Here is a 13703-nt window from a genome sequence, read left to right as displayed (position 1 = left end):
TAAACCAATCAGAGAGGGGCTTCGCTCAACCAATCAGAGAGGGGTCTGCAGAAATAGAGTTCAACCAATCAGAGAGGGGTCTGCAGAAATGCGGCTACGAAATGTAGAGACGCTCCTTTGATCAGGGTCGTTTGTCCTGCGACGGGGGGGGGGGTTATTATTTGGTCCGTGTGTGGGTAGGTTGGGGGTGGTCCTTTGTCCTGGGTCCTCTGCTAGCGTCCGTGTTCCTCGTTGGTGTGAAAGTCTGTGATGAGGGGGGGGGGGGGGGGTCAGGCTGGTTGTTGATTACAGATGCGTCTGGCGGTCTGGGTGGCGGAGGGGGGGTGATACTGCCTTGTATCCATGTTCATTGTGGGGGAGGGGGGGGGGGGTGGTTCTGTTCTTTGTCCTGGGCCGATTAGCCTAGCTAGCAGGCGATTTGACCGTGATGTTGTCAGGGTGCTTGCCATTTCATGTCGTCCTGGTCGGCTTTGAGTTCGTTGGCAGGGGCGTTAGGTAAGCGCCGGTTCTTCTGCTGCAACCGCTGGTTGCGTTGTTGATTTTGATCGCGACGGCAGTCGTCGCTATTTGTGGGAGCCTCTGATTCATCGCTTGCCGTTGTAGCCGTGTGATAACCGGGCCCGGGTTTAATTTAATATCTCCCGTGAGGAGTAGATAAAGGATGATTATCGTCCTTCGATCTAATTTTCCTGATCGGGGAATTTTCTTCCGCTCCGGATTTGCCATTAGGAACCTGTGGATAGCTGCAGTTCCAACGGATAGACGTTTATGCTCCGAGCCGTCGAGGCAGTAGAGCCATGCTTGGCCTTACTCCTAAAACCCACCTTACCCCTGCCCATTTTGACAATCTAGGATAGCTTAGAGTAGACTACAGAGTACAGCAACTTGCAATGGGCCTGGTCTACAAGATACACACACCACTAAGATACCCATGTACCTGTCAAAATACTTCCTAAAGTGAAGTCCATGACCACAACACCAGAGGGAGTTACACAAATCACGTTCAACCCAAATTCGGCACAAACAAGGGACTAAACATGTTTCTCTATTATGCCACAATATTCTGCAATCTATTAATAAAGTTTTCAATCAATCAATTGTCATTATTATTACCTTCTGACCATCCATGTCCATCAGCAGGAGGTTTCCCACATTGTCTCCGCTCACAAGCATCCGTCTGCTCAGCGACACGTCCAGACAGCACTGCCAGTAACTGTTGAAGAAAGCACACATGACCATGACCACTGGAAGATGAAAGATGTTATGTATCAAATAGCAGGAATACATAAAGAATTGTAGGGGTGGGGGGGAAAAATCGATACATAGTAGTATCGTGATACTTTGCGTGGCGATACTGTATCGATACAGGCAGGGCTGTACGCTAAGCTTTTTCACTAGAGGCACACTTGCCCCTAAATGAGAAATTTAGGGGCAAAGAATATTTTTTAGGGGCAAATTTTTAAATAACTATTTTACCATTATAGTAGGGCTGGGCGATATGGCCTCTAAATGATATCGCGATATTTTGACATTTCCTCTAAAGCACTTAAAAATGCTTGATTTAACCCTTTGATGCATACAGTCACGCCAATATGATGATTATAATAAGTCCCTGCAACATATGTTTGCATTATTAAACCATGAAGATGCTTTAAAAAATAATTTAATGAAAATGTACTAAGAGTAGTCTACTGACACACTAATAAAAAAAATTATTTACATCCAAGACAATTTATATAAAAACTCTTGGGTGCCTTTTACACAGTACTGTGTTTTCTATCCACTTTAGCCAAACACACACACACATATATATATATATATACACACACTACTGTGAGAAAATAATAATCACACAGACTTAATGATTTTAGAATATTTCAGATAATGAAATTAAATGTTTATATCATCAACTATCCAGTTAGTATTTATACTGTGTGTAACATTTGGCTACTTTAAATCATTGAATGTAGAGAGAGAGCGAGAGAGAGAGAGAGAGAGGGGGGGCGAGAACGAACAAGAGAGCCAGCCCCTCCCTTTGGGTTTTGTTCTAGGTTCGCGTTTTGATCGTCTAAGCCAGGGGTTCCCAAACTTTTCAGGCCGGGGCCCAGAAAATAAGGCGTCAGAGAGCCGCGGCCCAATGCACATCGTCTGGCTTTTTTTTCTCTTTTTTTTTTGTCAGGCGACCGATTTTTTAAGCCAAATATCACTTCAATCCTATTAAGTTAGTTCAAGTTAGTTATTCATTTATATGTGCTATTTATGAGAGGGCTAACTTGTTGCAAAATAATAATGATAATAATAATAGCCTCATTAAAATACTATTGTTGCTTCGGTTGTTTTCAGCGTTTTATGTGCATAATCTGTTATTTAGTTTGAAATGTTCGTTGAAATAAGTAGATTTTTCGTTTTTGTTTATTTATCAAGTTAATATAAAACCATATAGTCACATTTTAGAATACAATAGAATAGAATTTTAGAATACAACTAGAAACACTGTCCTGGCCTGCTTCTAAGTTCAGTGGCCTGACAAAAAAAAAGAAAAAAAAAAAAAAATGTAAATCATCTCGCGGCCCATCCGTGGCTGCTCGCGGCCCACCTTTGGGTCGCGACCCCGACTTTGGGAACCACTGGTCTAAGCTGCCGTAGGTGATGACGTCACACTCGAATGTAAACAGGAAGAGATGGAGACACACGGAGATCGAAATTGAATGATATACAGAAATGAATAACCAATAAATATGAAGTTATGTTTAAACTTCTGTTGTCAAGCGTTGTCAATATAACCCACCCCCTTTCCTCACGAATGGAACTAGTCTTGTGGAGTCCGCTTTGACCGTTTTCCAGGGTTAGCAGAGATCGCTAGTTAGCTTAGCATAATCCTAATGGATACCTTGGTTAGAAGCTACCGTTAGCTCATTGCTCGTGTCAATTAAATTGCATGTTATTAAAGGTCCGCGCTGGTCTGTCTAATGAAATGACAACCGCAACATTATATTGCACTGTACAGCCCTGGTTGTAGGCTAATGTTTTACTACAATTTGTATGGATTAATTTAGGAGTGAAATGCGAATGAAGGGTTGAAATCACCACTCGCAAGCTTGACCCCAGATATTATTTTAAACTCGCACGGACCAAATTAGGGGGCAATTTGCGATCATATCATCGCACTGTACAGCCCTGACAGGGACGCCAAGTATCGATATTTAATTATTTATCTATTAACTATCGTATCGTGACGCAAGTATCACGATAGTATCGTATCGTGATGTCTCTGGCGATTCCCACCCCTAAAGAATTGTATAGGACTAGGGATGCTCGATATTGGCTTTTTTACCGATATTTCCGATACCGATATCAACCGATACCGATATATGCAGGGTTTCCCCCCCCAAAAAACGGAATAATTTCAGGTAATTAACATTACATATCTCTTGTCGTGGAATTAACACAACATTATGCATACTTTTGACAATAAATAAAATCTGAATTAGTTCTTACTTGCTTGCCTGGGTAAATAAAGGTTAAATAAATGTAAAAAAATAAGAAAATAAAATAAATAAAATATTTGAAAACAGATACAGATCATTTCCGATATCAAATTTTAATGCCAATATCGGTAGGCCGATAATATCGGACATCCCTATATCAGGGTTTCCGTTAGAAAAAATTGTTGCCGGCCTCAGTGTCCGGTAGATTTCAATCTACCGGTCAAATGAGAGAAATTCCGGTCAGAGTTTATTGAGCTTAAAAACAATTGATAGACAAAAGAATGACAACAAAACAAAAGAATGACATCATCAAGGCATGTAGATTTATAATATTTTTACTTAAAACTAGGCTACTTTTGCGTATAAAGTCATTATATTCCAAATAAAATAAGTCCCGAGACTCGTGCTGCTGCCGACTTTAAATCAAATAGGTGTCTGTGGGCAGTCGCCCGACATTAATAAACAACAGTCTGTTATAATCACATTTTTATGAGCTAACGAATTCCGTTATATTGGACATTTGTATTAATCAAGCTAAGAACTGAGAAATTTGACAGAGAGACGGCAACATTATCGTGGGTTTGCGTGACGACTCTCTCTCTCTCCACCTCCCAATGACTTATTTGCGAGAGTATGTCGATGCAGAGCAGCAGATTCAGCTGTTATTGGCTCTTTTCTGGGGACCGCACAGCAGCGCCCCCCACCCAACATTGAATTGAAAATGGCTGAATTGGAGTACTGCTGGAGTACTGCATTGTGCTGCTGCTGCTCCGGCTCTGCAGCTTCACAAAAGTTCGCACACCCAGCACTAAGCTCTCGCTTTATTAGAAGCAACGATGAAACAAATGTAATGATTGTTTCGTTCATCGCATAGGCTATTTAATTTTAGACTATTTTAATACAATTCAAATAATCGAATTGTGCTTAGACTCAGGGAATTATTTTCACCGGACATTAAGACCGGAGAGATTAAATATGTCGGACTTCAACAGATTTTGCCGGTCAAATACCGGTAATTACCGGCTAAGGGAAACGCTGCCCTATATAGGACATTAATTGGATGGTGATGATTGATAATCTTGCTCATCAACACAACAATGACCCCTTTACTAAACGCAGCTGTAATCATAAGAACTCCACCCTATAATGCTACAGAGCATGGGACACATTACTGTATGTGCTATAAATCCTGTAATCCTACTAGGGATGCCCCGATCACATTTTTTGCCACCGATACCGATCACAGATAGTCTATGAGCCATATCGGCCGATACCAATCGTTTTTGATTTTATAAAAAAAATATTATATTGTTTAATAAAATATATATATTATTTTTTTTTTGATCAAATTTTTTATTGACATTCTCACGAAACAAGACAACACATTAACCACAATCACAATACATAGAACTTCACAAGAAAATAACAAAAACAATAATAATAATGACTAACAATTATACAGACAAAAGAAAAGAAACCAGAGTTCAACCTACTAAATTAATTCCAAGGGGTACTATCTAATAAATGGTCTTTCCCAGTGTTCAGTCCCGATTCCCGGCCGTGTGACCCCATATTAATAAAACGTACATCTCCAACCCACCACAAGGACCATTTTTTGGGGGAACACGACCTGAAACCAGAGCAATGAACCTTCATGAAAAAACAAAAACCTGTAGAGGTGTTCCATAGACTCACAGAGACCGTGTAAAAGTGGCCAAACAGTGAAGAAATAGTTAAATAGCTGCCCCCCCATAATATCCCCAGCTAAACTCAAGATGACAAGACAAAAGACAAGACAGACAAAACATTTCCTCCTCCCCCTCCCAAGAGACCGCCGGACTCACCCGAACACGCACCTCAACCCCGCTCAGCCGCACACTGCGGTCTTTACCTTCTCAGCTGTTGCGAACCATAGGTCAATTCCAGCCTGCCCCACCCCAATCACCCGGGCTGTGGATATCTCAAGATAAATCACATCCAATAGAGTTAGGGACCAGTTAATCATTGTAAGCTTCTCAGGCTCCTTCCATCTCATTGCTATTAGCTTCTTCGCTGCTGTGACGCCCGCTAGGACAACCCTTTTCAGTTGTACGGACGCGGGTAGTGTCGTTATATCGTTCAGGAGTAGCGTAACAGCTGAGAATGGGATAGTTAAGCCACACAGATCTGAAAGTTTGTCCGTTATTGACCTCCAGAAGCGGGCCACTGGTGGGCAATCCCAATACATATGCATATAAGTGCCAGTGGCCTTTTGAGAGCACAAAGTGCACCGAGAGTCGGTTATCAGTCCCATAGCAAATAGCTTCCTAGGTGTAAGATAGGTCCTATGAATATAATTAAAATTAATTTGCTGGTGATTGGGGTTGCGGGAAGATAATGCCACATTTGCCCAAACATCATCCCAGTCAAACTCGGGGTCCAACTCCGGGATATCCACACGCCAGATTGTATCCAATGATAAATTTTTATACGTGGATTGAATTAAGAGCGTATAAAAGTCGGAGACAAACCCTCTGGATGTCGTCCTGTCCACTATGAGCCTGAGGAAGGGGTGTGGGTGCAAGGCTTGAGCCCACGGTACGCCATGCGCCCTCAGTGCTGACCTTAGTTGAAGGTAAAGAAAGAAGGACTCGCCGGGAAGATCATAAAATTCTCTTAAGTCCTGAAACGCACGGAGGCCGTTCTTATCATAAATATCCTCCAGAGTATGCACTCCCCTCCTTTGCCATTGAGGAATATTAACCGGCTTGTGTCCAACAAGTAATTGCTGGTTATTAAAAATTGGAGAGTCCAGGTGCCAAGGGCATTTAACCCCACACGACCTCTGTACATTACGCCACGTTTGGATCACGTGAGTTATGATCGGTCCATACCTCAGCCGGCATTTCGCAATAGAGACAGTGGAGTACACTACATCCTGCAATCTTAGCGGAGACACCGCCGCCGCTTCTAAGGAGCGCCACGATACAGCCTCTACAGGGTCTAGCCAGCACATCAGAGGTCTCAGTGAAAAGGACCAGAAATAAAGTTTAAAATCAGGGATTGCGAGGCCCCCATCTTGTTTCCTACGTTGAGTAGTAGCCCTTTTGATTCTCGGGCGTTTGTTATTCCAGACAAACTTAGATACCATCGATTGTACCTTGCGCCAGTGGTCTATTGGAGGGGGCAGGGGGAGCATTGAGCTAATAAAATTTATCCTAGGCAGGATGTTCATTTTGATTATGGAAGCCCGGGCTTGTAAGGAGTTAGGAAGGGACGACCACCTGTCTAGATCCTGGCGTATTTTATCATAAGTACCCGTGAAGTTGTACTTAGTAGTTTGGTTCAGCGTGGGGAATATCTCTATGCCCAGGTATTTAAAATGTTCTACTATGGGGATATCAGCTGGTAGTCGTACCGCCTTGGCCAGTTCATTAAGAGGTAGGCAGGCTGATTTGTTCCAGTTAATCTTAAAACCTGACAATTTACCAAAGTCGTCGATTATCCTCAATAATTTTGTGGCCGACCGGGAGGGGTCGTCCATGAAAATCAGCAGGTCATCCGCATAGAGAGCAATTTTGTGTGGAGTATTGTTGACCATTATGGGGACGATGTCCTCCGATTGCCTAATAAATTGGGCCAAAGGTTCGAGGGAAAGCGCGAACAGTCCCGGGCTCAGAGGGCAACCCTGTCTAGAAGATCTGGAGACTGGAAAGAGTGTGGAACAGTTTTTGCCTGTCAGTATCATCGCAGACGGCGAGGCATACAGGACTTTAATCATATGAATAAAACTCTTTCCAAGACCCATGACCTCAAGTACCTTCCACAGGTATGACCACTCAAGTCTGTCAAACGCCTTCATGGCATCCAAAGACAGAACTGTGGATGGAGTTGTATTGTCTTTACTGTTATCGATTACATGCAACAGCCTCCTAAGATTATCTGCAGCCAGACGCCCCGGGATAAAACCAGTTTGATCGCAGTGTACCAATACAGGCATAAATCTCTGCAGGCGACGGGCCAGCACCTTGGCAAACACCTTTAAATCGGCCCCGAGAAGACTCAAGGGTCTATAGCTACCACAATCATTGGGATCTTTGTCCTTTTTGAGAAGTAAAGAAATCAACGCCATATTGACATCTCTTGAGAACTCCCCTTGTTCGATAGCGTAATTGATCATATCGAGCATCAATGGACCCAGTTGGTCCCAGAAAGCTAAATACACTTCGGGTGGAATACCATCCCAGCCTGGCGCCTTACCCCTCTGCATTTCAACAATAGTCTCCCTCAATTCTACGAGAGTAATCGGTCTCCCCAGTTCCTTGGCCTCTTCCTCAGAAATGTGGGGTATCTCAAGCCCGCCGATGAACGATTCAAATCTAGAGTCATCCAGATTACCCTCTGAGCTATATAACTGTGAGTAAAACTCTTTAAAAGTGTCATTGATCTTTTTCGAATCAGTAGTGACTGCACCCTGGCTCGTCCTAATCGAGGGGATATCTGAGAAATGATCATTTGAGCGTATTTTCATTGCCAATAGATGGCTAGGTCTGGAGCCGTGAAAATAGTAATTTTGTCTTGTCCTATGTATCAAAAACTCAGACTGTTGTTTAAGTATGGAGTTTATTTCTTTTTTGACTATCTTACGTTGTGTGTTTAGTCGTTCATTATAGTCAGTTTGCAAGGATGCGTATAGGTCCGCATATAATGATTCCAGTCCTTCTAGCTTTTTTGACCGGGATTTTCGCAAATTGGAGGCAAATAGTGTGACATGACCCCTGATGAATCCTTTCAATGCGTTCCACAGGACCCTAGGGTCTTCTACTGTGCCAACGTTGATCTGCAAAAATTCTGCTAGTTTACTCCTGAACTCAGAACAGAAGTCATCGTTCTTTAGCAAGGTCGAATTAAAACGCCATCTGGGAGCTCTTGCGGAGAGCCTGCCAAAGGTTGCCGTAAGGAAAATCCCCTTGTGGTCTGAGAGAGCCAAGGGAACCAATGAGACATCGAAACTATCAAACATATTAGGGGACGCGAATGCATAGTCAATTCGAGAGAAGCTTTTGTGTCTGGCTGACAGGTGAGAGTAATCTCTGAGGGTGGGGTTGCATAAGCGCCAGAGGTCTGAGAGCCCCGTGTCTTTGGCCCACATCCTGAGGGCCTTAGAGGCCCGTTTCTGGTCGCTCGTTTCAGAGGGCCCAGACCTATCCATCTCCGCATCCCAGCACGCATTAAAATCGCCACCCACAATGAGAGCGTATCCATTAAGTTCCAACATATTCTTCGTGATTGTATTATAGAACGCTGAATCAAATGTGTTAGGAGCATACAATGCTATTATAGCCATCTTCCTATGCAAGAATTCAACTTTTGCTATAGTAATCCTTCCCTCCGTGTCCGACCATACATCCAAGATTTTGATATCAAGGTTACGTCTTGTAACTATGACTACTCCTTTCGTCTTATCATCGGCTGAGGATGCGGAGATAACGTGATATTGCCGATTTGCCAGTCTTGACACGTCACCTACCATTAAATGCGTCTCACTAAGGAGAGCAAGGTCAATATTTCTCCTCTTCAATAGCCAAAGGACACTGGCACGCTTGTGTGGGGCGTTAAGCCCTCCTGCGTTCCAAATTAAAATATTCAATTTAGCCATGGTCGAGCTTGTATAAGTGCGTAGAGAACATACCCGTGCAGCCAGGCTGAGTACAGAGGTGCCGATCCCGGCGGGCCCGGACGGTCAATCCCAGGAGTTCAGAGGAGGAACACTTACACATATATAAGACAACAGTACATAGAACACATAAAAATACCACCCCAGCTACAGCCCCCCCCCCTTCTACTCTAAACCCTAACCCACCCGTCCTACTATAAGTTCCTCTATACCCACTCTCCAATCCCCACCCTATGCCCCACCCACTGAGGATGGTCATCTTCCTATCACTTCCCACTAGAGACATGGATCAATAAGACGCTTCCCACTCCCACCCCCCTCTAGTTAAACCCCTGAGTAAACCCCCACTAGTCCAATAAACACAAATAATAATAAAAATTAAATTCAATAAAGATATCGGTCGAAAACCACCTGAGCACTGGCCCTAACATAAGACAACCATAATGGTAAAAATAGCCATTATTAAATAATAACTCCACATCAACCTGCAACCATCTATTTCCGAATCTGCGCTTCAACGTCGCAATGTTATGGCCCAAATGGGTACAGGAAAATTCAAAACAAAATTAAATTAAAGCATCCCAGCCGATAGTCTAAGGCAGGATCGGGTCACAGGTTAATTGTGCAAAATTGTGTGAACAATGTCAATTAAACAATGACAAAAATAAGAAAGGGAAAAAAGGGGTTATGGTTAAAGTGCACCCCTGAAGCAGTCCCTCTGATCAGGCACAACGGCTGACATGACATAACCTATGTAAGAATCGACAATAATAGGAAAAGGAAAAAGAGGGTTATGGCTAAAGTGCAAGCAAAGTTAAACTTGACCCAGCCTGTTATCACATATTTATGTATATTCGTTCGAGAGCCAACATGAACCTTGGCCCTAACATGACAGCTATAATGGAAAAATTAGCCATTATTATATAATTACTCAGCATCAACCCTGTGACCAACTACCTCGTAGTCTGCATATTAATGTTGCAACATTATAGTATAAATGGAAAAAGGAAAATTCAAAACAAAATCAAAGCATATCAGCAGTTAGTCTAAGGTAGGATCGAATCACAGTTAAATTGCTCATTCAAATGCCATTAAAACAGCGACAATAATAGAAAAAGGAAAAAGAGGGTTATGGCTAAAGTGCAAGCAAAGCTAAACCTAAGCCAGCCTGTTATCACATATTTTATGTATATTCGGTCGAGAGCCAACGTGAGCCTTGGCCCTAACATGACAGCTATAATGGAAAAATTAGCCATTAATATATAATTACTCAGCATCAACCTGTAACCATCTACCCTGGAGTCTGCATATTAATGTATCAACGTTATAGCATAAGTGCCTCACGGAAAATTCAAAACAAAATTAAGGCGAGTCAGTAGTTAGTCCAAGGTAGAACCGGATCACATTTAAATTGCTCATTCAAATGCCATTAAAACATATAGGAAAATTCAATACAAAATTAAATTAAAGCATCCCAGCCGATAGTCCAAGGCAGGTTCGGGTCACAGGTTAATTGCTCATTCAATTGCCCTTAAAACAGCGACACTAATTATTATATAATTACTCAGCATCAACCTGTAACCATCTACCCTGGAGTCTGCATATTAATGTATCAACGTTATAGCATAAGTGCCTCACGGAAAATTCAAAACAAAATTAAGGCGAGTCAGTAGTTAGTCCAAGGTAGAACCGGATCACATTTAAATCGCGCATATAGATGACATAAAAACAGCGACAATAGGAAAGAAAACAAAAAAAAAAGGAAGAGAGGGTAATGGCTTGAGTGCAAGCCATATAACCATATAGCCATTAAGTGCAAGCCATACCCGACCCAACCTGTTATCAAATATTGTTTATGCATATTCAACCGACCTTGGCATCTACTTTGGATCACCAAAGCTCAAAACAACCTGGATATAAAAATAAAAAGCATACCAGAAGTTAGTTAGGGACTCGGTCACTCTTGAACTGTGCAAACCAATGTCCCTTTGAACAGCAACAGCAACCAAAATACGTAACCATTAACGAATGTCTCAGCGCAGACCATAGTCGAAGCCCGCTGGCTAGCCCGAGGCTAGCGCGTAAGCTAGTGACGAATCCGGATAGCACGTTAGCCTACTATGTACATTGTTCAGCTAGCTCGTTAGCTTCCAAAGAGGCGATACACAAGTACGACCATGAGGTCAGCTTTAGCAAGTAACAGAAGTCATTGGGAAGCCCCGCTAGTTGGATGGGCAGAGGACAGTTAGCATGTCTGGGCATGACAGCAAGTGTTTGTGAATAGTCGACCTAATCAATGTATATAGGCCCAAACCGCCAAGTCACTCACCCTCCATAGATATCAAGCAACAGACTCGGGTGTCTTCGCGAGATATTCCTTCGCTTTAGCCAACGACCAAAACAAACGCTGACCACCGACCTTCTCCAACACAGATAGTTTCGCGGGAGCGAATAACGTGGGCCTCAGGCCTAGTCTCCATAGCTTAGTCAGGACCACCTTGTACTCGGCTCTCTGAGCTTGAACCTCCGGTGTAAAGTCCTCGAAAATGGCCACTTTGTGATCGCCAAACCTCAGAGTACCCCTTCTGGTACGAGCCGACCGCATGATGATTTCTCTCTGTTGGAGTCTGTTCAGCTTGACTATGATGGGCCTCGGTTCTTTGTTCACGCCGGGAGAAAACCTGCCCGCTCTATAGGCCGACTCACAGATAGGAGGCGAGGGGAGGACGTCCGTCCCTAGTATCTTCTGCAGCAGTTCGGGCATGGTCTCAGAGAGACGGCCTTCACCGCTGGTCTCCGGTACTCCAACAATCCTGACGTTGTGGCGTCTATCCCGGGACTGCATCTCCTCCATCGCCGACTGTAGTTTGTTGACTTCAGCCTGCCTAGCCAGCAGGGCGGATTCAAGACCCGCCATCTTCTCACACTGTGATGATACCTCCGTCGTTAGCATGGCTAGTTCGTTAGCATTAGCCGATGAGGCAGCGTGAATCGTCTCCATCTTGTCTGTCAGCGGGACTACCGCCAGCCGTATTTCTTCTGATATCTCACGACGGAGGCTGATACAGAAATCCGCCAGCACTTGCTTCTGTGCTTCAGCGATGCGTGCCTCAGAGTCTGCGTGTACTTTCTTCTGTGCTTCAGCGATGCGTGTCTCAGAGTCTGCGTGTAGCTTGGTCATGACCAAGAGCACAGCTTCGCTTAACTCCCCGACAGCGGGAGACGGTACGGCCATGCTCGGCGGTGTCGGTGTCGTGCCTAATTCTTTCATGGCTCTGGTTTCCACCCCCGCCATCGTAGAAAGTCGAAAAGTTGATGAATGTATACTAAACACGACGACCTAGCAAACAGATAAAAAACAAATAAAAATAAAATAAAGACTAATGGGGAGAAACGTATATTCAGCACGGTAGAAGGGAGCTCATGTGAAAACACGTCTACTCCATGATCGCTCAGCTCCGCCCCCACCAAAATATATATATTATATAATTATACTTGTAGTTGTATTATCTGCGAGACATCGGCACCACGCAACAAGTCAAAATGCTCGCTATCTGCAAACAGCTCCACTGTCTTGTGTGTATACTCTGCTTTGGTCAAATCACATTCAGCATGCCCTCAGCAGGGTCTGCGGCTCTGCAGATATACCCTACTCCCTCAGCTAGCCCCTCACTGCGATGCAAGCCAGGGGCTCGAATACGCATCGAATCAAAGTTATAAGACATTGATATCAGGAGCTATCTGTAGCTACTGCTAGCCGGCTAGATAACGTTAAGACAACGCCTCAGTGAACTATTTAGTTTAATGGGACATTTCGTTTTGAACAGTGAGCTAAGGTGAGCTAACGTGAGCTAACGTGAGCTACCGAGCTAACGGAGGTATCATGCACTACTAGACTATTGCTGGAGCATTTGTTGATATCAGGAGCTATTAGTAGCTAGCCAGTTAGACAATGCATCATGTATTAAACTAAAGTGAATAATTGACTGTGTAGTTTACTTTTGTTTAAACAGTAACGTTAGCTCACAAGCGATTGGTAGTTAGCCAACTCTACCCAGCACTTGCGAAAACGAATGCCAAACTGTCACGTTGATATCAGGAGCCATCAGCAGCTATATAACATTAGACAACGCCTCATGTATTAAACAAAAGTGAATAGATGACTGGGCCATTTTGTTTAATCCTTGTTATGTTGAAAGAGGAGCTCTGCGGTGCTCATGCACTCGACTCGTCTTGCCGAGGGTTTGTTGACATGACACGGGTCTGGGAGGGGGAGGGGGAGGAGGAGGGGTAAGACGTGCAGCAGCAGAGTGTGGCTGTGAGAGAAGAGCGAGTGAGAACTCCGCTGAGAATTGGATCATGTTTTCCGTGTCATCGATCGGTTTTCACGATCGGCGAAAATAAAGCATTATCGGAATTCACCGATCTCATATTTATACTGAATATCGTCCGATACCGATCGCTGGCCGATCGATCGGGGCATCCCTAAATCCTACTTTTACCTTTACGATGATATATAAAAGGTTGAGACTGCAGCCACGCCTCCTCGGTTGAGGATC

General features: G+C 43.7%; 1 protein-coding gene across 1 annotated transcript in view; it reads right to left on the bottom strand.

The window, feature by feature from the left end:
* Positions 1 to 13703, bottom strand: part of ddb2 (damage-specific DNA binding protein 2) — a 55991-nt gene that overhangs the window by 12305 nt on the left and 29983 nt on the right. The window contains exon 6 of the mRNA XM_084334907.1: positions 1114 to 1213. Within this exon, the coding sequence (XP_084191033.1) occupies positions 1114 to 1213 (100 nt within the window). The remainder of the gene's footprint in view (positions 1 to 1113; positions 1214 to 13703) is intronic.

This window comes from Notolepis coatsorum (assembly GCF_963971535.1).
Source record: "Notolepis coatsorum genome assembly, chromosome: 18".
NCBI lineage: Eukaryota > Metazoa > Chordata > Actinopteri > Aulopiformes > Paralepididae > Notolepis > Notolepis coatsorum.
This window is presented reverse-complemented; position numbering and strand designations above follow the sequence as displayed.